The sequence below is a fragment of the Corvus cornix genome, chromosome 2 (assembly GCF_000738735.6).
Source record: "Corvus cornix cornix isolate S_Up_H32 chromosome 2, ASM73873v5, whole genome shotgun sequence".
In the NCBI taxonomy this organism is placed as follows: Eukaryota; Metazoa; Chordata; class Aves; order Passeriformes; family Corvidae; genus Corvus; species Corvus cornix.
Genome location: NC_046333.1, coordinates 10272938 through 10296143, shown reverse-complemented (window position 1 = coordinate 10296143; position 23206 = coordinate 10272938). Strand labels below are relative to the sequence as shown.

At 37.8% G+C, this 23206-nt stretch overlaps 1 protein-coding gene across 2 annotated transcripts in view; it reads left to right on the top strand.

Annotated features, from left to right (window-relative positions):
• Nucleotides 1-23206, top strand: part of LARP4B (La ribonucleoprotein 4B) — a 57002-nt gene that overhangs the window by 10376 nt on the left and 23420 nt on the right. For both annotated transcript variants that reach the window (XM_039548767.1, XM_039548766.1), the window contains exons 2-5: nucleotides 7935-8069; nucleotides 20204-20351; nucleotides 20544-20705; nucleotides 22828-22909. In XM_039548767.1, coding sequence (XP_039404701.1) covers nucleotides 7989-8069; nucleotides 20204-20351; nucleotides 20544-20705; nucleotides 22828-22909 — 473 coding nt within the window. In that variant the 5' untranslated portion in view covers nucleotides 7935-7988. The remainder of the gene's footprint in view (nucleotides 1-7934; nucleotides 8070-20203; nucleotides 20352-20543; nucleotides 20706-22827; nucleotides 22910-23206) is intronic.

Sequence of the window (23206 nt, the reverse complement as noted above, 5' to 3'; positions counted from 1 at the left end):
AGGGAGTCAAGAGATGAATTTTCATTAAGTGTGATACTTTTTAAAATCATCATCTGATAAATATCTTATCTAACATGATAGTTATAATAGAAATTAAATATACATCTCTATGAATAACCTGCAGGGTGTGTGCTGTTAGTCCACTTCCAGTGAGGAAAACAAGCTTGTGGCTTTGAGATGGATGTGCAACATGAAGCAACTCCTGTTAATTAATGAGTTGGATTTCTTAATGTAATGTGCTTCAGCCTGCAGTCAGGAGAGTGCTGCTTCAGACTTGAAAACTGAGAACAAGCCATAAGCAAACTGAAAACTGCTCATGACACAATCACACTTGTCTTCAAGGCACGTGACACTCTTATCAGGCGCAAAAATTTCCTCCCAGTGGCTTATTCCTGCTTGGTAGGCACTCCTAGTGTTCTTAAATGGTAAGAGTTTTGTTAAATTATATACCATTAAACATCTGGTGTATTGCATTACTGAGGAGGATATGATCCACAGGCTTCTTGGTCCATCTCTGGAGTGATGTTTGAGTGCACGTCAGATAGTAACTGTATGTGAAGCTTCTTGGTGTGCAGGAGGGCTGCAGAAATTCTGTGAGAGACCTTTGAGTGTAGTGAAATTATTTCATTTACTTTAGGCACATGTATTTAAAATACAGTGCATAAAAAGCTAGATACAAAAATGATAATCATTTTTTGTTGGTGGGGTCATTCTGTTGTCTTCTGTGCACTGTTGACATCTTCTTGTTTGAGATGGTGAGTGAGTAAGACTGTAACTTTACCCTCTTCCCATTTTTCTTGCTCTTCACTGAAAGTTTTTCCTATGCCTCTACAGAGTCCTTATCATTTACCAGTATCAGGTTTCTTTGGTATTTTATCACCTTTGTTTAGTAACTTGCTGCTTGGCATCTTTTGGGCAGCTAATTACTGTAATGATCTCAATTTGCAGACTTGCAGAGTAATCAGTTCTGGTGTGCTCTTAATCACATAGGTTTCTGTGTGAGTGAGAATGCTCAGTAAATTATGAGACTTGTGAATTGCTTGGGAAGCCTTATACAGAAATGTTTCATAGATCTTTAAATAAAGAAATGCAACATTCCTTTTAAATAGCAAGTTTTACTGTTTCTCTTGAAATCTCAGCCTTTCTTAGAGGAGAGACTACATTTGAAAGGATAATTAATAGAACTACAGAACAATTTTGCATGCTATCAACCTTATAAACAACAGAAGGGTTTTTTAAAAAAAATACAAACTTGTGAAGTAGATGCAGCAGCAGCTCTAAATGATTTGTGCTTGTGTTTTCTGTTAAAGGATGTTAAAAAAGTACAGCATTAGGTTCTAGGTTCTTCTGACACTATATTTCTTGCTAACACCCGGTTGCCTTGTGCGTTTTGAAATGCCTTGAGTCAGCCAAGTGTCCTGTTGCAGGTTTGCCCCCAGTGCTTATGTCCATGTTCCTCTTCAGGAACCCAGAAGTTGCATTATTCTGGGGAGTACTGGGGCATAAGTAATTTTCTTGGCAGGAAGGAAAACTGAAACAAATCCAGTGGTACTTTTCTCGGGGTTTTTTGAAATCTAACTTTCCAGCCACTATGCTGGCATGTACACTGGATGCATGTACATTTTGAAACCTTCATCTGACAGACTTGCATGAATCTCTGGGTCTAAACACTAAGCTCCAGATGTGAATTTTCAGCTTCTTCCCCAGCTGTTTAGCTAATCAGCAGTTAAACAAATTGAGAACCTTGTGATGATTTTTAATAGAAGTGCATTCAAAACTTCTGTAGACACATGCTGTGACTAAATATTTGTTATGTCATGTCAGCTTTTTAATTGCTGTTATGTAATAGAGATTTTACAATTGATGCAGGCACAGTGATGATTGCAGAGATTGCCACAAACAGATATACTTTTGCTGTTGTTAGATTTCTCATTCGCAGCTATTTTATCTGCTGTGGTAATACTACATCTTCACAGTATATTTTATTTTAAATAATGCCATCCTTTGAAAGCTGGATTGCTTGTGAAATCTGCTCTGTAAAGAAACTGAGAAGGGAGAGATGGAAGCCCCTGAGTTCTGTCATAAGTTTTCTCTGTGAGCATGATACAGCTTGGATGATGTGATTCATCTGCAGAATGGTAACATGTGCCCCGTGCAGCAGGATGATGGGTCAACTCTAACAGCTGAGATCTTTTTTTGAAAGTATCCTAAACAGCCACCTGATGAAAATTGAAAGTTTGTATCACTGCTTATGACACTAAGAAGGAAACTTCCAGCCTTTCAGGATTAGGATTTTTCCAGTTTTTCTTGATGATGCTGCATAAGCTTAACCATATATCCTGTATCTGAGTTGGCACCTTTACTGGGACGGAGAACATGATTAACTCTTGACATACTACATATGCTTTGGGTGTTCACAATGTTGGTGAAACTAATAAAGAAAAGTTAAACTTTGTTTAAAGAGAAGCTAATGTATGAAATTTGTAGCATACTTTTGAAAAAGGCAACTCTTATTTCTCATATAAATGTCTATATGATGTCCTCAGCAGGTGCTAAAACTTTTCAGAGCTGAGCTCAGTGGTAGGTAGCTCTGGTTACCTCTGCTGTGTTCTCGTGATCCTCATGGGTACATAAGTGTGTGGTAGATGGTGAGAAAGTATGTTCCCTCTCACAGTAGAAGGAGGATTTCTGGCCTGCAGCTGGAAGTTTGTTATGAGGCTTAAGTTAAGCAGTGCACCTCTGTTTGGAAAACATTTTAAGCTTTCTCATGTTACTGAAGTGTATTTCTGTATTAGCCTTGTGAAAACTTTATCTTAATCTGTGTTTAAAGTTTCTGAAATGTTTGCTAGGAAGAGTTCTGCACAAAGCCAAGCTCAAATCTATTTTTGTTTGTACTTGCTGGAAGAGCAGTGAAAAGTTCTTTTATTCTAGTGAGCTTTTTTTGTTTTATGGTGTTGCTGTTTGCAGGGTGAAAGTTAGTTGTCAGCACTTGCATTTGTAAATCTCTTTTTAAGGGCTGATTACTCTGGGCTGAAAGTTGGCAGGCAAGATCTCAGCCCTAGAGCATTGTTTGGGGTTTTGCATGTTTTTAAATAACAGATCTATCTGACTGATTTGATTGAGAGAACTGCATGCTGCTACTCAGACTGTAGTAACTCTAGATAGTGAAACAGACTGCAGAAAAGCACACTTTGAATATGAATTAGGAAAATTAAAGATGTCTATTAATGAAAGCAGGAGGGTCGGGGGCTACACTCCAGGGAGGTTTTTGGGAAGGTCAACAAGAGCAGTAGTGGTTTTGTTTGCTGTGTAACAATCAAGTAGGTAGGTGTCTTTTCCAAACTGTTTGCAAGGTTGTGGTGCATGTGGATGCAGTGTGTTTATAAATACCCTCAGACAGTTGCACATTAAATCTGCCCGTACTAAGATACCTAAACCTGCACTAAAATGCAGTGTAAAGGTTAGTCTGATGTTGGCACCATGCTAACACACACGTGTGGCTTTTGGATGAGAGCAGTCCCAGCTCTGCTTGGCTTGGCACCCAGGCAAGAGTGATCATGTGGTTGTCTGCACTTCTCTGTATAGTCATCCTGTGGGCCATTGCTGGTTTGTATCTGGTATCTTCTGAAATGATGGAATTCTTTTAACTAAATGGTTTTGAAAATACTTGGCAGTAAAGAACCATGCTGTCAACTTTTAAAAAAAATCAAAACACTAAAACCCCCCAAAAACTTATAAAAACCTCAAAACAAAATAAGCAAACAAAAAAAAAATCAACCCCTCCCCCCCACCAATAAATCCCTTATATTTTTATTTGTGAAAATGGTTGTGGATGTTGCAGAGTGAAACCAGTAGGCTGAAATACCTGTGTTGCTCAACCAGGTGGTCTCAGACCCTCCTGAAAAATATTCTTGTAACTCCTCAGGTTAACCACTCACCAGATATCAGCAGGGACAGATCTGTACAAGTGAAGGGTGACTGCCCCCATCGGCCTCAAACTAATGAGAAAACAAGTAATAAGGCACTCTTCCCCTTCATGTTGCAACTACTAGTTTTGCAGATGGAGCAGTGTATTACAGTTTTGGGGAAAGCAAGCATGGTTGAATATTACTCAGTTTCTAAAGAAAAATGTTTTTACCTGTATTTTAAACTTCTCTGTCTTGCCTATTTACAGACCAAGTTTGGACTACTTCTGATAATTCTCAATAAAATCTAGGCAGTTTCTCTTGGGATAGATAGTTGTCACAATAAGTATTTGAATGTCTGTAGTAGGGTCAAGAGCAGAGTTACTTTCAAGTTGTTGAGCTTGACTTATTACTCTCTGATGACCAAATGACAAGCCAGAAGGATACAATGATTTACTGTATGCATTTGCAGAATTGAAATTAATGGGTGCTTCTAAATCAGTGAAACACTGGCACAGGTTGCCCAGAGAGGTGGTGGATGTGCCATTCCTGGAAACATTCAAGGGCATGTTGGACAGGGCTCTGAGCAACCTGATGTAGTTGGAGATGTCCCTGCTTATTGCAGAGGAGTTGGACTAAATGACCTTCAAAAGGCCCTGTTCAACTAAAAAAGTGCTCTGTAATTCTGTGATGAAAAAATTGTCATTTGATTCTGATAGCTCAGTGTTCTGCTCTAGGTAGTGCTATCTCTATCCCAGACGGGTTTGCCAACTTGCATTTTTCTCCTGAATATCTCCTGCTTATTGCAGCAACATGTATTTATCCAAAGATACATTGAACTGCTGACTGGTAGACCATATTTTTCAAAGTCATGGGCAAGTTAACTCTTCAGCTGGATGATAATTTTTATTGCTGCATTAAAATGCTCCATTTAACTTGTCACTAATTTGGCTGATAAACTCTTTAAAACAGTGAATCCTTACCCGTGGTTTCTAGAATTACCAGCTATTGATTGTGGTTTGTGTAAATAAGCTTTTATATGAAGATATATATCAATACTAATGAAAAACATGCTAAAACATATCCTATGGAGAGCTTTTAACATTCCATGATTTTTATTGGTTTTCTTTTTCTGAAGTAACACTGCCATTTTCTACAACCCTTGTATTCTCTGGCATGATAGTCATGGGAGTCTGCAGCCATGGAGGTTTTGTTCTCTAGGAGTCCAGTAAGTGGCAGCTCTACAGTAGAAAAGGTGGTATTAACTTTCCAGAACAGCCCTGCATGTGAAGTCATTTTGAAGTATCTCACAGCCAATGGGATTTGGCAGCTGAGCACTTCATATCCTGCAGACTTGTAGCTGTGGGATGTATTGAGTGAAGAAAATTGCAACAGAAGCTCCCTCCTTCTGGGTTTGGGATCTTTCTGTATGGCTTGCCCATTTGCAGAAAGGCAGTAGCTGATCATTGTTAAAATCATGGGATTTGGAAAGCAGGTTTTATCCTCTTCAAACAAATTACTTTATCGCTGTCATTTGGAATGCTACTTTGATCCTTAATGATCAAAATTCAACTTAAATATATGGGTTTGACATTGTAATTACTTGTTTACAAGGTGAGTGGATTTGGTGTGGTGTGTATCACAACAAATCTGTGTATCTAATGAGAATATGATTATTAGTCTGAGTAGTGCAAAGAAAGTTACCTAGAGCTTCAATCTAGATGTGGCTTGTGAGAAGCATCTTGTGTAATCTCATCTAAGGGACTTCTGAAAAGCAGTAAGAATAATATGCTGCTCTAATTGCTGGTGGCTTGCCCAAGAAATTTGAAGTTGCAACGTGCACGTTGCAGTTGTGTGTTGTCAGGTTGGCTGACAACTTGTCTATCCTCAGCTGGAATTAATGATTTAGCTGGATATTTTGTTCTTGATGGCCAGTCAGCAAACACTTTAAAGGATACATGTGTAGTGGAACTTCACTTTTTGTTTGATAGACTCACATGATTGTAGTTGTTTCCCTTCCCTTCTTTTATCCATAGACTTACAGAGTTCTGGTGCTAAAACTATGTACCAGAGGATGGAGGAGATTGCAGCATGACTCTGGAAGGGCTGATCCTAGAAGAGAATGGGAATATGTGAGATAAGTAGGTGACAGAAGGATGCAAAGAGGTACCTGAGCATTGATTTGGGGATCAAAATGCTGAGTAGATACCACCATGGCTGACTGAAACACATTTGTCTTTCTGTAAAGTAGACTTTAGCCTATGAATCCGGACTAAAGTGTGTGCCCAAGGTTAGTATGAACAGCAGTGGAGGTTATGTACAGCAAGCATGAAATGAGTAAGGAGTCTTTGGCTCTTTTTAGAAAAAAAAAAAAATTAGTCCAAAATTTTGAAAGGCTAAACACAATTTCTTTACAAAACATGAACAGAAGTGTTCTCCAAGAGGCTTAGACACTTTCTGCAGTGTTAATGTGCCTACATATTCCCATGCATGGCTTTGAGCAACACAGAGTCTGGCTATTTTATACTACTTTTGAAAATGCTTTCATCCTGAGGATGATTTTTGTTTATTTTATGAAAGACATCCTGAATGAATTCCAGACTTCATTACATAACCTTTGAGTATATTTGTGTGTAACACTGTATGTGAGGGATAGTGTAATTTTTTTAGTTTTATTTTAATGTGGCTTTTGTCTGTGCCATTTCTTCCTTACTTAAATAGTTTCTATTCCAAGCTGAGAGACAGAGTGTTAGGAAAAGAAACTTCTGAGAATATAGTAGTGACACAGTACATGTGTTTCTTTTGAAAACATATTTTTCGTGCTGACTTTACATCAATAGCACAAAGTGATAAGCAACTCTCCATATAAGCTGAAATGTTCATCCTCTTGGAGATGTCAGTGTATTTGTTTCCTCAACTGTACAAAATATATTTTGCATAATCCTGTAGTACAGGTGTCTGAATCAGTTCATAGGTGAACATAGTAATTTTATTTGAAAATTTTGGAATATATTCAGTCAGTTGTATTTGGCATTTGCTTTTGTCCATTTCAAAATGTAGCGTAAAGGAGATTCCATGAAAGGCCATAATACCACAGACTGAAACAAAGACTTCTTTACTCCAGTGTTGGAATCAAGGTAGCCTAAAAGGAGCTTATGCTCCTAAAGAATGGAACAATACCATTAACTTCCATGTGCTGCAAATCTTTGCATTTTCATTTTAAGGAGATTGTATGAGGTTTGGTGTCGCCAACTTGAAGGCAATACATTTCTCTCATGCATTGTTACATATGCAGTACTGGAATTTCCGTATGAATAAGAAACTAAAAAAGCATTTTGCATCTTTTTAGAAAAGAAAAAATTAAAAAGCCTGATTTTCACACCCCAATATTTACTTTGAGACTTCATGCTTTAAATTAGCTTTTATTGTTTTTTAAAGACTTTCTTTTTAAAATAACAATATTAAATAATAGCATCAAATTTCACAGTAAAGTCACTGTCAGACTTTCAAGCCTACTCAGTTTTTTACTTGTTTAATCAAATACAATAAGATTTTGGGATGATAGAGCTGAAGAACTGGTTCAGCATTACTACTCCAGGAGAACTGTTGTAACATGCTGCTTAAATTTTGCAAAGATAAAGTGACCATCAAACTAGTTAGAAGACGGGTTAGTTTGTGACTAAATGTTTCTTACTGAGTGGAGTCTGCCAGGTGGTATGAAGAAGTCACGGTTTGAAATCCAGTCTGAATAATTAAGGTGAGAATCAAAAGAAACTTTCCCAAGGAATTTCCCTGCCCAGTGCTGTGGCAAGTGTTCATCTGTAATCCCAAGGCAACCAGTGACCAGTTGGTTGAGTGTATCTGCTTTATCCTCATCTTCTGTTTTCTCTGGATGCATAATCCCGGCTGTATTGTGTGGAAGCGCTTTGGGCCTTTGGTCAGAATCAGGGTAGTGTGTCTGGAGTGGCTGCGGGTTCTTGGGAATTTCAGCAACCACTTACAGAATCTTTTGTCTTCCTATTTCCACAGCTTACAAAGGTGACCAGTAAAGTTCTCTCTGAGCAGCCAAAAAGCAGACAGCTCATGACTTCTGATCAGGACACTAAAGTTGTGGCTGAACCGCAGGTGCAGCAAGTACAAGAAGTTAAGGACGGTTCTCATCTAGTAAGTATTATAATTGCGTGTTCCCCTGGTGTAAGTGTTGTATGAAACACTGTTTTTACTATGTCTTAATCAAAATTGTAGGTCAGAACATTGTAGAAGACAGTTGGCTGACAGCATTGCAACATTAAACAGCTAGAACAGAGCTGTTGGAGGTGGTAATTCTCCATTTTGAGTAGGAACCTCAACTTAACTTTGCTTCAGCCCTGTGGGGGGATTTACATAAACTTCAACCTATGGCAGTTTGCAGCCATTTAAGGTACAAGGCTTTTTAGGCTGTGTAGGAATTGTATCACCAATCTTGAATTAGGTTCTTGCTCACACGTTACCATGTGAGGAAAATGCAGGGAATGCAGTTTGTATGTATGTGTAATTGAAAAAAGCACAAACCCATACAAGCAGGAGTTTGCAATCTGTAACAAGAATTTTGCTCAGTCAGTTCTGCCAGATGGCACGTGCTGCTGTTTCTGTGCTGCTGTGCAGGATCCAGTAAGTGGCTGTATGGGATGCTTTTGGCACATCGTACAGTAGTATCATACAGTGTGTATATGTTGCAGTGAATGTTACATATGTCTTCAAGAAGATTGAGTACTTGATTTATATTCAAATATATTAAAATTTTCATCTTTGTTAACTGTATATTGGGAGGACATCTTGAAGGGTTTGGTTTCATTGTGTGTTCTGCCAGGCACTTTGCTTGTGCTGTGCTAAGCAGCAGATGCTTCCTGCTTCCAACCTACCTTGCAGCAACCACTAAGGAGCATTTTGAAAAACTCTAAACATGTGCTTTTCTAAACAAGCTGGTGCACTTTTTGTTTGTTCCTCTCCCCTCCCCCCTTTTTTTTTCCTGAGTTCTCTTCTCTGTTACATTTCTCAGGTGTGAATTTTGACTTATTTGACAGTAGAAGAAAAAATTAAACCTGGTTTTCTGCCATACATCTAAAAGTTGGCATTAGTGCCGATAAACCAGTGTGTAAACTTGAGTAAGAGGGGTTTGCAGATTTTCCTTCAAAAGCTTGGAACTGTCTTTGCATTTCATCAGGAGCATTAGCATTAAATGCAATTTGATGAGTTTTCATATGGATGCTAGTTCTTTTAATCTGACATACTACAATTTTTACTAAAAAAAAGAAAAAATAGGATCTAAATCTTAATTCCTGTTCTTCCCTACATATTTGGAGAAAGAGAGTAACCATTTATTTAAATTTCAGAAGACCTTACTGTTCTTTTCATGAGAAGGCTGGTGTCAATTTAGATGCTATGGAATGTATCTATAGTGCTGTAATGGTACATTTCAAATAACTTGTTCTTATGTGATTAAAGCTTTTCTTTGGCTGAATATTTTATCTGAAAAATATGAGACCTGTGGCTTATTAAGTTTTAAGTTATACCAGTATGATACTCTTATATGCACAGCATCAGAAGGTCATTATGTTGTAGGAGCATAATTACCAATATATTCTGTTAAAAGTGGTGTTTTCAAAATGGTCTGTTCTGTAATGCCTTGCTTACATGAGTTGATTTTTGCCAGTGCTTCAGGACTTCACTTGCAAGTTTTGGGAACAAGCTGTAGTTGGAGAAAAACTTCAGAGTGCAGGAAAAATTAGCAAACTAAAATCATTAAGATTGCATCTTTCCATGAATGTGATAGGAAGGAGAAAAACTTCTGTAATCCTGGCTATTGCCTTTAGCAAGTATATACTCAAGGTGAAGTGAAAATCACCTGGTGTTTCTTGTGTCTTAATTATTTTGAGATCAGAGGGCTACACTGCAAAAAGACATAGATGCATGTTTGTGCTGATCATTATTTCAGTGTACATTTGATATGAGGCCATACTGCCATGGCACCTAGTGAAGTTTCTAGGAGTCTTTTTGTAATAGACTTACAAGAAATGTGCTGAATTGTGTTCCCAGCTGTTTTGGCTGTGCTGTTCCACTGGGATCTCTTGATATACCTTGTCCAAATGCTTTTGTTCAGGAAGAAAGTTACAAAATTTCTATGGGGAATTTTGATGCACTTCTGTAGATCCTGTGGAAATAAGTAGTAGGCTAGTTCTTAATCTGAAGTGGTTATATAAAGTGTTTTTTTTTTTTTCTCTTAGAACAATAATTAAATTTTTCTGATTATAACTTTAGTCATTCTGTTATTTGGCAAGAACAAAACTGAACACATTCTACTGTGAGTAATTTTGAATAGGTAATCAATAGTGACTAAATTAAAATGCAAGTTTTGATGTTGTGATGGAATCCTTCAGAAATCACTTTCCAGGGTTGCTGCTTAAAGATACACAGGTCACTAACATTTTTCAAAGGCTTAACCTCATCGAGAGGGAAACAGTCTTTTCTTTTCCCTTGAAGTAGCTATGAAATTATGCTATTTAATGCATAATGTAGATCAGTCACTAGCCTAGTGTGGTTCATTTCCAGCACAACTATTCTTGAGTTGATTTTAGTAGTATTTAACAGCAGAATTTTGATAGTTTTGCACACAAGTCATTTGAAGGAAATTTGCATCTTGAGGATCTTCATGGATTTCTTTCAACAGTAGCTTAGACTTACACATTGGAGATACATAACTTAGAGGATGCTAGCAGAATCTTAACTTTGATGGTTTTCATAGCTTTGGGAGTTAAATGTGCTGTTTTTGCAACTTCTTTAACCTAGAGGTGGACTTTGTCACTTCAGGTGACATCTGTCAATGGACTGTTTGTATCCTGATTGACAATTACTCTTTCTGAGAAAGCCCTTGTTAGGCTGGACCCAGGAAAGTCAGTGTTTAAGAAATGTTTGACTCAATTTTAACTCACTTCTGTGTTTCCTTTTCAATAGTAACTTTTTCCTGCTAAAAATTAGAGGTTGCTCTGAGACAAGAGGCCAAGACCCAAATCCCATGGTGGAGGTAGTTTGTATGTCCTGTCTCTGCCAGACAGAATTTAACTGACCTTTAATGCTAAAGGTATGCACAGTCTTTTTTGTTGCTTGTTGAGCCTAAACTCTTCCTCTGCCATGCTCACATTTGAATGTGTGGCTTCTCAGAGCACTTTGCAATGACCGAAGAATTTTCTTTCCTTGATTAGCCAAATTGAAGACCTGATCTGGAAATTCGAACTTTAGAAGGGATTCTTGTCTTCAAAGTGACAGCAAGTTCTGCAAATGTGTGTGCCAGTGCAGGATGTTACAGTGGGGCTATTTAAACTTGCTGTCTGATTGCAATATGAGCATCACCCATTCTTTCCCTAGCTGAATAATTCGGTGCTGCTGTGGGTTTCTGCTAATGGGAATTCAAATCTGTGTGGTACACAGATTCTTGTCAATGCTTATAGGTACTGTAAATACAAGTTCAGTCATACCATTGTTCAAAGCAGAGGAAAAATAACTAGAAATTCATGAAAGATGGCACTGAATTGTACTTCCCAAAAATGTTTTCCTTAGGAAGTACTATAAAAGGATGTCTCAGGCTTATTGGTGCTAGATTGTTGTGCAAAAATCCTTTTGCAGTCCATTCAAGAATAAGCCTCAGAAGAAAAAGGAACTTAGATTTACTAGTTTAATACAGGACCATGTACTCAGTGAAAATTCAGTATACCGTATAATCCTCAGATCATTTGACAATACACAGTATTACATGCAGTATGTGCCAATTTAAAGTTAAGTAGCAGTTTGTATAATGAGACAATAATTCAAGAGATCACGACTAGCTTTAAACAAGCAATGGGAGAATTAGACCTTAAACTGGACGTATACAGTATCAGCATCATGAAGGATCAGTACTGGTTGGTGTTTGCTCTTTCTGTCATGGTATTCTAGATTTAGGCCATAAGAAAAGTGTATAGGCCATAAGAATAGTTTTGTACCTGTAGATGACTTCTAATGCTCATGTTTAATTGTTTCAATGTGTTGAATGTGTACTTAAACTCTTAGCAGTCCATTAACCATGATCTATTGGAAGGAAAGTTAAGCAATTTGACCAGCTGTTTCCAAGAAGCCTGCAGTAGTGTCACTGCAATATCTGTTGTGGTGCTGCTCTTCTCTGTTCCCTTAACTGATGGTGGGCATGGCATTGGGTATGGCCTGGGAGTGCAGCATAATCACTGTTTCTTCAGGACTTGTTACAATTGCATGACTTTATCATAGAAAAAGAGTAAAGGAAGTTAGATGTCAGTAGGTTGTAAGGACTGTTTTGATTTATGTTATTTTAACTTTAAATCTAGATTATGTTTTAAAACTTAGGCCTATAAGGCTATATCTGGGATAAACCCTTACTCCTTGGCAAAGAACAGATACATGGAGAAATAAAAGATGGATAAGTACACTCACGTTAATAAGCATGTTGACTTCTTGCCTTCTGCCTAGGTGTGTGAAGGACATAGGACTAAATGCCTATTAAAAAAAGCAATTGTTCGGGTTATGAAAGTGCTGCTTCAGTGCATTTTTGTTTCATGGAGACAGAAAACCTGTTTAGGCTTTGAGTAGATGAGAAATATACCAGAGCTAAAATATGCATGAATAAAGGGGAAAAAAAAACCAACCCAAAACCTACTCCCCAGCCAAGTTGGGCTCTGAAGTAGCAGAGCATGAACTCTGTTAAGTGCTTTTCAAGTTGGTGGCAGTGTTTAGCTTAGCCAGAAGGTGCCTCGGGTGATGTAGCATAACAAGAGTGTCATTTTCTGCTTAAATTCATGTTGCCTTTTTTTTTTTAAAGTTGTGATCTCAAAATAAATAGTATTGAGAAATTTGACTTAATGAATGTGCACTGTAACTGCTTAAAAATAGAAATTATCCCTGGAACCCTAAGATAAAAACAAAGAAACAAGTACAAAATGTGCCTTTGCACATGAGAAGGGTATGGGAAAACTGGAATAAGTTTCTGCTTGGGCAGAAACTGCTTCACCCCTTTTCTTCCATTAGTTGATAGGAGAAGTGGTTGTTAAGGCACTGGAAAAGTGGACTTCGCTGTGGTCTGTCTCTTAAAGACACTTAGCTCCTCTCTAGAAAGCACGAGTTAGTAATGGTTAAAACACAAAGGGAAAAATCTTGCTATTTGTTCACCTGATAAGGGAGTTTTCTGAATAGTTGTGAACTTTTTAAGTATTACTGTGACTTTAAGCTGACATTAAAAACAGTTAAATTGTTTGCTCGTGGCATTTTTTCAAAAAAACTATTATAAGTAACTCCCTCCCCCTTTCCCTGTTCTCAGTTCCAGGGAATGCTAAAGAGAGGAGTGACTTGGCATAGTTTTCAGTCTGGATCCAAGCATGTTGAATAACTTTGTCCCATGGGAGAATTAAAAAAAATGCAGCAGATGGCAGCAATGATGCATCAGACTTCCTATCCTTAGGAACAGTGTAGCTGCAGGCACTTGGAGTCTTCCTGGGTTGGATAAGGGGTAGGGGGAGGGTAGTTTTCCTCTGATCTTAGTTTGCAATTTCGAAGCAGACTTGCTGAAGAGAGGATATACTTTTTAGCCAATTCAGCAGTGTTTTATGGTCAGAGTTAGTGGAATATTAGTTGCCATAAGGTACACAACCAATGAAAAATAGCACTGAGTTCAATGTTTGTCAAATGAAAGAACATTTGAAATAGAGTTTAAGGGTCTGTCTTGTCTTACACTCTTACATACTTTCAATATCTTTTAAGTAACAGAGCAGAGTGGTGCTGTAGTTGTACACTCTAAGCTCTCTGAAGTATGTGGTCCAAATTTGAAATAATAGCAATGAATTTGAGAGAAGGTCTGAGCAATATGAGGTAATGGAAAGGCAGAAAAGAAAAACTGTTTAGAGCAGAAAAAGATTGCTGGGTATTTTAAGCTTTTTTATTGGGCTTTTATTTTTGAAGAAACAGAACCACTTTTTATTAGCAACTACAAGAACTTACAGTAGTTGAAGTATTTCAATATGTAAATACATGTGTATAAAAATGGTTTAGTTGTTATAAGGTCAGAAGGAGTCTGTATATGTACAACAATGAAAACTATACTGAGGATGGACTTATGGAAGGAGTAGCATTCAGTGAAATTACTTTTTAAATATTTTTGAATTTTTAGTAAAAGTATACACAGTTTTCTTCTGAGGTTAAGTATGATTAATCCTGTCACAGTACCACGAGGTGCGTAAATAATCTTGAGGCCCCCTTCAGTGCTGTAGGTCACTGAGGAATTATGTATTCTTTTTTTTTATGCAGATAACAAATTAAAAAAAAAAGGCTTGGAACAGAATTAGCTTCTGATAACGTACAATGACTGCTCAATGGAATACATGAGGTCTTATCTATCTTTAGCTTGTTTTTCCTAAAGAAGTAATGGTGGTGTAAGTTCAGCTCTGGGGGAAGGGAGGAGAAGGAGAAAATGGTCCAAAATGTTTTTGATCTACATGTCAGATTTAAACATGTAAAGCCAGAATGCATTTATCCTTGTATGGAAGGTGGGAGTTGTATTAAGTATGAAGACCAGTAGTTTCTGGCACACGTGGGCGTTTTGAAAGATGTTATTTAAATATTTTAATTATTTGGATGAATAAAACTTTTTAGGAAATCAAACAATAGAAGATCACAAGACACGGTAATACTCGTAAACTGACTCTAATCTCATTAGGAGTATTTGGTTTGAATATTACAGTGTATATGATGAAATACTGAAACATTGCTCAGCAACTGTGATTTGGACTTTGAGTGGCAATGACATATGAACCCCTGCATGGTTTTAAAGTGTGCTATTTTTGGCAGTTGGGTGTTGGCTTGTCTCCTCAGTAGCCATAGAAAGTTAGTGTAAAGAGGAAGGTGATTTGCAATGAGAAGACCCTCTGACACTACTTACTAAACATGGGCTGCTGCTTCAGTAAAGAATTGAGTAATAGCACAAGTGAGGAGAAAACCAGCTTGTTACAAAAATCTGTGGAAGAGGAAGCACCAAAGTCAAGGATAAGTAAAACTTTATCTTCAATTTTTGGAACTGTGGAAAGCCAGGATCTGCGTACAGTGGGAAGGACAGTTAATGGGGCAGCTGCAACAGTCGGCATTGAACGTGTTTGTAGCGATGATTGCGCAGTATCGGCTTCTAAATCTGGCTTTTGGGGTAGAAAAGCAAAATATTCATCATATAGTGGCATGGGGAATGCTCCCCATGCCAGCCCTAGGAGAATGTATGGCAGACCTTTTAGCTTCTTTAATTCCTTTAGTCATCTCTTGAAAGTCTCTGGTACATACAGAAATCTGCAGAAAAGTGAAGAAAAGAAAGATAGGGTTATTAAAAAAAGAGCACCTACAAAATCTGATAGCAATGGTCAGCACATGAACAATATAGAAAATATTAATAGCAATATTAATAATGAAACTGTGGCTGCACAAGAGGATTGCTTGTTTGATTGTATTTCTAATTCACATGTACCAGACATTGTAGACAAAGGCTTACGGAGTGAAATTTCCTTAAATAGAAATTCTCTGGAGGATTATGCAGTTATGTGTGACCATTCAAGGCAAAATGGAACAACCGTAAATGTTGAAGACAGCAAGAGTGACAGCTTACAGAAAGTTTCGAGTTCATATAGAGAGATGTCTCCAACATTTTCCTGTCGTGATGTAGACAACAGTCAAAATGTGAAAGACAAAGAGTTTTACAGCATTTGTATTGTAGATGCCGAAGATCTGAAAGGGGATGAAGAGGTGCCAGCTACTGTGCATGAAGAGACTGCAGCAGACATAGATAACTCAGCTGTTACTGATGAAGGAATGTGCACCATGGCACGACCTCTAGACAGTGGGAAGGAATTTCCAATGCAGCAATTGGCACAAGTGGAAGCTAAGTTTAATTCACAGAAAGAACTGTTTGAGTATAAAAAAGAGGATAGATCAAACATGCAGAAAAAGGATACAAAGGAATATTGTAGCCTAGATATCCAATGTTCTTTTGATAACTTACTGACTGACAGGTGTCAGGTGCGTAGGTTAAATACTGACAGTACAGTAACAGATGTCTTAAGAGCAAAAGTGTCCAATGAAATCATCCCTGAGAATCAGCAAGATGAGGTGTATACCAGGGCTGGTGCTTTCAGTTGGAATGAATCACTGCATACAACTTGTGATTCTGTAAAGCCTGTGGATGCTGCTGGAGAGGACCAATACAGCCCTAACTCAGAAAAGGTGAAAAACAGTGATCGTATTTCCAGTGTATTGGTAAACACTGGGGTATGTCATTCAGAAAAAACTGAGGGAAGTAATCATTCTGATGTTGTGCCACTTAGTTTAAGTAGGCATCCCTCAAGTGTTGTGGAGCAAATAAATACTAAACAGGTGGTAGAGAACATAGGGGGTAACTTTAAATTATCAGTAGAGTTACATGAAATGGACAATGTAGAAAACCTTGCTGAAGAAGTCTGCTTTCTAGAGCCAGAAAGCGAAGTAAATTCAAATGTGGAAAAGAACACACTTGAAAGAACATATGGTGATAGCCAAATATTTGCACCAGACTCTAGTGAACATCACAGCAGTTTTGAAGTATCCTTGAAAGAGAGAGAGAAAAGCACAGGTACAATTTTGTATAACTGTGAAGCTTTGAACGTGACTGAAATGCAGCTAAACTTGGAGGAAGGTTCTGATTTTCAAACTCCCAATAAGGGTTGCACTGAAATCAAGACATCATCTGAAGCTTTAAACCTCAGTGGCATGGAGGAAGATGTCTGTGTGAGTGCCACTGAACTGAAAGGTGACTTGCTTGAGGAAGCTGGTAACTTGAGCAGAACTAGATCAGGGGTAAGTGATGGCATTGTGACATCTCATGAACTACATAATCCAAGCACAGATGAAATGTTCCTAAAGGAAAACAGCCTAGAGTGTCAGGTTTCACAAGAGCCACCAAGGAATAAAGGTAAAGTATGCAAATACTCAAATTCAGATAACAAAACCAGTGTCTCTTCTGTGTCTGTGGAATGTGAGAATATGAATAAAATAGACATGACCTGTAGACAAGATGAACAACAGTATGTACGTTCCTTCCACACAGTGGAAAATCAATGGAGTGCAGAGACTGAGCCAGCCAAAATAGCTGGGCATGTAGTAGAATCTGTAAAACAGACAGAATTTGAAGGTCAGCTAAATGAGTCCATTGATAACAAGGCAGAAAATGTAAAACAGAATCTGGATGCTAACATTGTTGATTGTGATAAAGGCATCTTCAATTGCAATAAGGGCTTGGCTGACAGTCAGGACGCTGGCTCTGACTCCACTGTACCTGCAGCCACGGACAGTTGTATGTACGAGAGCGTAAAATTAAAAGATGACGCTAAAAATCTGGAAGATACCAGTAAGCTCTTAAATAAAGACCATAACCTTTTGCCTTTATTGTGTCAAAATGCATGTTCTTATGAGCATGGTAAGCCAGCAGAAGAGTCTGAGTTGTGTGGCTGTGCCAGTCCAGAGCCAGAGGTTGGGAACACACAAGTTTCTGTTGGGCCTTTTACTGAAGAGAGATTAGAAACTCATGAAAAAAGTATGTATGATGTAAATGAATGTAATCTTCAGCACAGTGAAGTAAACCAGTGTGTCAGCATCCACTCAAAGGAGAACCTCACTGGTTTTGGTTTATCAGCTGGGAATCTAGAACCTTTTACCGGGGGGAATTTGAAGCAGTTGGAAGCCAAGACTACTGAACTGAAAAACACCAGTTATATATTAAATACTGAGATGAATGGCTTTACCACAAGCTGGGAACAGATGCAGCCAGATCACAAGATTTTCTCAAACAAAGAGCTTGGAGTTTGTGTTGACCCAAAGCAGGTAGATAAATATGCTGCTACTCCTTCCTATGAAATACCCAGTGCCTCTCCTGGTGCAGCTGGATTTCAACAAGGCAGAGAGCAGTGCGTGTTAGATCTGATGGAAAATGGATCAAGTGACCAGGAGCACTCCTATGACCTGGACAGACAAAATCCCCACGTTGAAATGTGGTCACATTTCATCAATCTTCAGACTGGCAATGCTGATTGGAGACATCAGCAGCTTTCTGACACAGTTCCTTCTGGTAATGGTGAATATCTGGTGGGCTTTTTATGGAATAATGCAGTTTCTAGTGATACAATGAAGAATGACAGACTGTGTATAGTTAATGAAAACTTCCAGAATGAACCTGAAAGTTTAACAAGTGCTTCATATGCAATGGAAACATACCCGTATCAGCTGCTAGCACCAGAATATGGTGGCACTTGGGGATGGCACAATAAAGATGAACTTGTAAGTATTCTGCAGAAGTGATTTGCTCTTAAAGCTGAAGCTGTAAGTTTGACTAAGCCAAGTCAAACTGTGGTTTCATTAGTTAAATAGCTGTTATTTTGTCCAGAACCTGAGGACTCCCTTTCCTTTGCAAAACTGAATGCTGTACAGAATGCAGAAGTTAAAAATTCTGCTGAATATTGATTTTTTTCATTCTGTTTACTTTGTGTGAAAGTTTAATCGTTGGCAAAGTAACTTGATTGCAGATTCTCAGTTCCAGCTGAACTTAAGATAAGCACTTCAGTGTGCAGAAGGGAAGCTTTCTACAAACTGTTCTTAGGGCTCTTTAACTTTGTATAGGAAGAAATGTTTGTGGATTTCCTGAAATTCTTGTTTGGTAGCAATTAGGAAATCTTTGGCTCACTTCTGGAGGTGAGTAGTGCTGTAGAAAGGAGTGGCTGCAGGAAAAGTGAGAGGAAAAAGCTAGGCTGGATCTTGGCTAGCTGGGCTAAGAAACAACCAAAGCTGTCTGGATACAATCCTGAGGATTGTGGACCCTGCTCAGGCAGGGAGGTTGGACTGGATGACCTCCACTGGTCCCCTCCAGCCTTACCCACTCTTGTAAACCTGCTGCTCCTTTTCCTTCCCTGCTGAGCTTCCCTGATAGTGTTCCCCTCACCGGCTGTGTTGGAGCAGCTGCTGTGACCTTGCCCAGTACTTGCCCACAGTGTGGGCAGTGGATTGTACTCGAGGCTGTTTGCTGTCTCCTGCGGGAACTTTTTATTAAAAATGGAAACTGATGGATCTTGCTGTCATCTTTGAATCCTTACTATTCAAGAAATTACGTCAAACACTTCCACTTTTTGTAAGTCTTCTCTATCATTCAAGAGATCTGTTTAAGTCAAATTTTTTTAGGTTTTTTTTTTTCTGGGTATATTTCCTATGCACTGTGATAATAAGTATTTGAGTGTGTGTGTTTGAGAAGATTTAAAGCTTTGTGGGGTTTTGCAGTGCCTGTCTTTAAACACTGTAATGTTCCTAGCATCTGTAAATTCAGAAAGCAGATTTTTAACAAGTTTTTTTGTGTGTCTTATAATAAGCAATATTCTTTCCCAGTGTAATTATATTAAAACACCTCAAATATATTCTTGGTATGGAATAATTCAATGCATTTTGCTCAAATACTAGCAAAACAAGAGAGAACTGTCTCATGTTGCTATAAAAAAGTATTGTAGTAGATGTTTACACTGCAGAGAGCAGTCTCTCTGAAGCACAGATGTAACCATTTATATGATGGTTGTATATAACCATATATAATAATTAAATATGTACATTTTCAATTGAGGTTAAAGGAGATTGGTTTGAGATGATTTAACTGGATCTGGTTATTCATCCTTTTTGTTCTAATGTTCTGTTCCTCCTCTTAATGTAATGACAGAGGCTGTCATGCACATCTTACTGCTTTCAATTTTCCATAATGTTTCATTAAAATTGTTACATGTTTATATAATTTCAGAAAAATCCCAGTACTTTTGCATTTTCTTGATTTTTTTTTTTTTTTGTATTGTTTTTCAGAAACAGATACAATAGCAATATAATCAACATCAAGTAGACATGTATATTAGAGACCTGCCTGAACTCTAGGTCAAGTACAGGCTGAGTTAGCCTGTCAAAGGCAAAGAATGAAATGTTTGTTGTCATTTGCTCTGCTTGGATAGCCTTTTCTGGTGGTTCTTAATCAGGGCAGTGAATACTGTGCAGCATGTTTCCATTGTGTTTTTACCTGAAATGATTATGGGAATTCAGTTAATATATTCAGGTGTGAAAAAACATGACAGTACAATCTAGAGTCTGATACTGTTATTTGAAACTGTATGTATCTATGCACCAGATAGCTGCTGTGCATCCACACAAAATGCATAATCAATTTCTTTTTGCAGGAGTCAACCAAGGTTTCTGAGTTAAACCCCAATGCAAAGGTGTGGGGAAATCATATGTTACACTTGGAAGCAAGTGGTGCCACTGATGGTAGCGTGAGCAAAACGTGGGAAGAAATACCTGACCAGCCTCCAGATTCTTGTAAAGAAGGTATGAATAAGAGTTTCTAGCTGTTGCTCAAGCAGAAGGTAAAATACAGTGCAGCACTGTCTCAATTTTAATTTTCTGTTAAAAAATTTAAAGCAAGTGTGTAAGCACCTTTATTTCAGATTTCGTTGTAACAGTGGTGTTACTGTGCTTAGAAAGAACGCTTTCTGAGTGTGTTTGTGGTCTGTGCTGCAGGACTGGATGCCAACGGCGATGGCGACAAAAAGCAGCAGAATGCGGTGCTGACAGAGCTGCCGGAGCCGTCCCCAGCTGTTCCAGGCTCAGAGCAGACGGATATGAACCCTTTGGCTCTCGATCATTCCGAGTATGAGTCTATGCATGAAACCACCCAGACAGGTAAGGAAAAGCTAAGAAGTGCTTGGACTTAGTTTAAAAACAAACTAAACACGTATTTCGAGTTGAACAGTGAGATCTAAAAGCACCAAAGAAGCCCCCCAAACCATACGACTTTTGTTGTTCAATATATGCATTCTTTAAAGAGACCCTAGGAAATCCTGTCTCTTTTGCAATCAAACTTAGACATGTTTGGAGACCGGTCTCCTCCTGGTTTAAGTCTTACAAGGTGCTGCATAGAATCAAACAATTGCATGTTTCTAGTTGGGTCAGGTACTGAGCTGAGATTCACATACAGTTTGTGTCTCAAGTAATAATGTTAATGTGTGGAAAGACCAGTTTTTACTTGAAATGCTGAAATAAGCAAGATTTTAGTCTTAACTTCTTTGCATTCTTATTTAATGAACTCCTTCCAGGATTTTTTTTCAGTGCAACTGTTAGTAGCTGTAGTCTATACCAGATGGTATGTTTTAAGAAGCTTCTGGAAACTAGCATAGAGATTCAGCCATGCTTACATTTCATTGAATGGGACAGAAGGTGTGCAAGATGCATGTGGGATTACTACTTGAACTGAGATGAGGGATGGGAAGGAGAAGAAAATGTGCTGGGTGTCTATTGAGATTCACGAGAGGTCTGTTCCTTATTCATTGTGCTTAGCTGATTTAGTAACATGTATTTAAAATTACCAGTATAGCAGCATCCAGAATAGCTGGAAATCAAGACAACTGAAATCCGACATAGTTGTGGCGTCATCTTTGCTTATATTTAAAAATTGAAAGTTCTCTTTGACTCTTCTATTTAAGGGTACTGTTGGGGAATATTAAATAATAACTAGCTGGCAAATAGAACATTGTATTAATGACGTCTCACACTCTAGAAGGGAACAGTATTTTTCAGATTAATGTTGGAACTTGTCAGTGTGTCCTTTATGTGCCAAAAATAGTTAACTTTTAACACGAGTCCAATAGTGTTGTAAACAGCTGAACAGCAGGTTGGGTCTGTTCCACTTGATGAATAGTGACACGTGGTCCCAAGTCTGAAATCTGATCTTCCATTTTTTAACAATTATTTTTAAAAATGCATATAATTTTGGTCCTTGCCAGGTTTTGGACAAGAAAGAAAGAGGAGACAGGGAAGGGAAATAGTGGTTAGAACATGATATATGTATTTCTCAGGTGTTTGTGTTCTCTTCGTCAGAATAGAACACAGAAAGGACAGCATGGTGGGAGAAAGTTAGAATTGCTTTAGGAAGAAGAAAGACTAAGAGCTGAATAAAAGGATGAAAGTTAGTGAAGGGAAGGGTATAGAGGGCAATACTTGGTGTGAAGTATTTTTGAAAAACTAATTTACATTTACATGCATACATATTTACATTAATAATGTGCTACTATATGTTTTATAAATCTCTAAAAGCCACAAATCTTCTAATCTTTAAACACTTCTCCCACTGACACAATGAGTTTACCCTCTACTGACATTGGTATATTGTGTCTAAACTAAAAGGCACGTGAAGTTCATGTTTTCTATGTGATAATTTTTAAACTTCCACATATAAGAAAGAAATTTATTTTGCCTTCTTAACCAAAAGATTGTAAATTTATTACATATCTGTTGTTAGTAGATTGGATATCTGCTGATATTCCATAACTACATTTTTTAAAAACTTCTCTGAATTAATTTGTTGGTCATTTAGAGTGAGGCCAGAAGTATGGAGTGCCTCCATTGCATTGTTCCCGTGCTGTATTAGTCAGCTGCATTAGTCAGGGTTTCGTCAGCTAGAAATCAGTTCATCTCGTGAGAAGGGAAGACAGATCTACAAGCTAAATCACTTCAGTATTTTACTTTTGAGATGTGCTTCTAGCTGTTCTTCTAAAAGTGCTTCTGTTTTTTATGTATTTGGAGAACAGAGGTTAACAAGTAAATTCAGACATGGTTTCTCTTTTGTGTCTTAAAAAGTGTTGCCATGCAATTTCGGTGGTTGGTAACTAATACATTATGAACATGTATTGAATTTTAAAATTTGTTACTAGTTATGTAGTCAGTAATAGACATGATGGCTTGTTTAAAATAGATATTGTGTAATATAGAAAAACTACATTTTAATCTGAAGTATTTTAATTATTAGGTGGAAATGAACAGTTGCAGCCAGAAGGTCAGGAAGATTTACGAGAATTACTGAAAAAGACACTGGAATTCTGTTTATCTAGGTATGTATTTACCTAAATGTACCAAACTGAAGGATGACTAACAAGATCCAGTGCCTAACTTGGGATGTATGTTAATACATTTCTTAGTTGTTACTTAAAACTGAGTGGAAAGGATGAGAATTTGGGGAAAGTAACACAAGTAACACACAAATTTCAGAGTATTGTGTTGATGTACCTCTTAAAGCTTACATGAAACCTCTATGCCTAGTGCATAAACTAGCAAATACATTGGTGTGAAGTGAGAGTAGTTACAAGCAATTGCAGATCAGGTGAATTTTTGTGATCTTTACTGGTCAT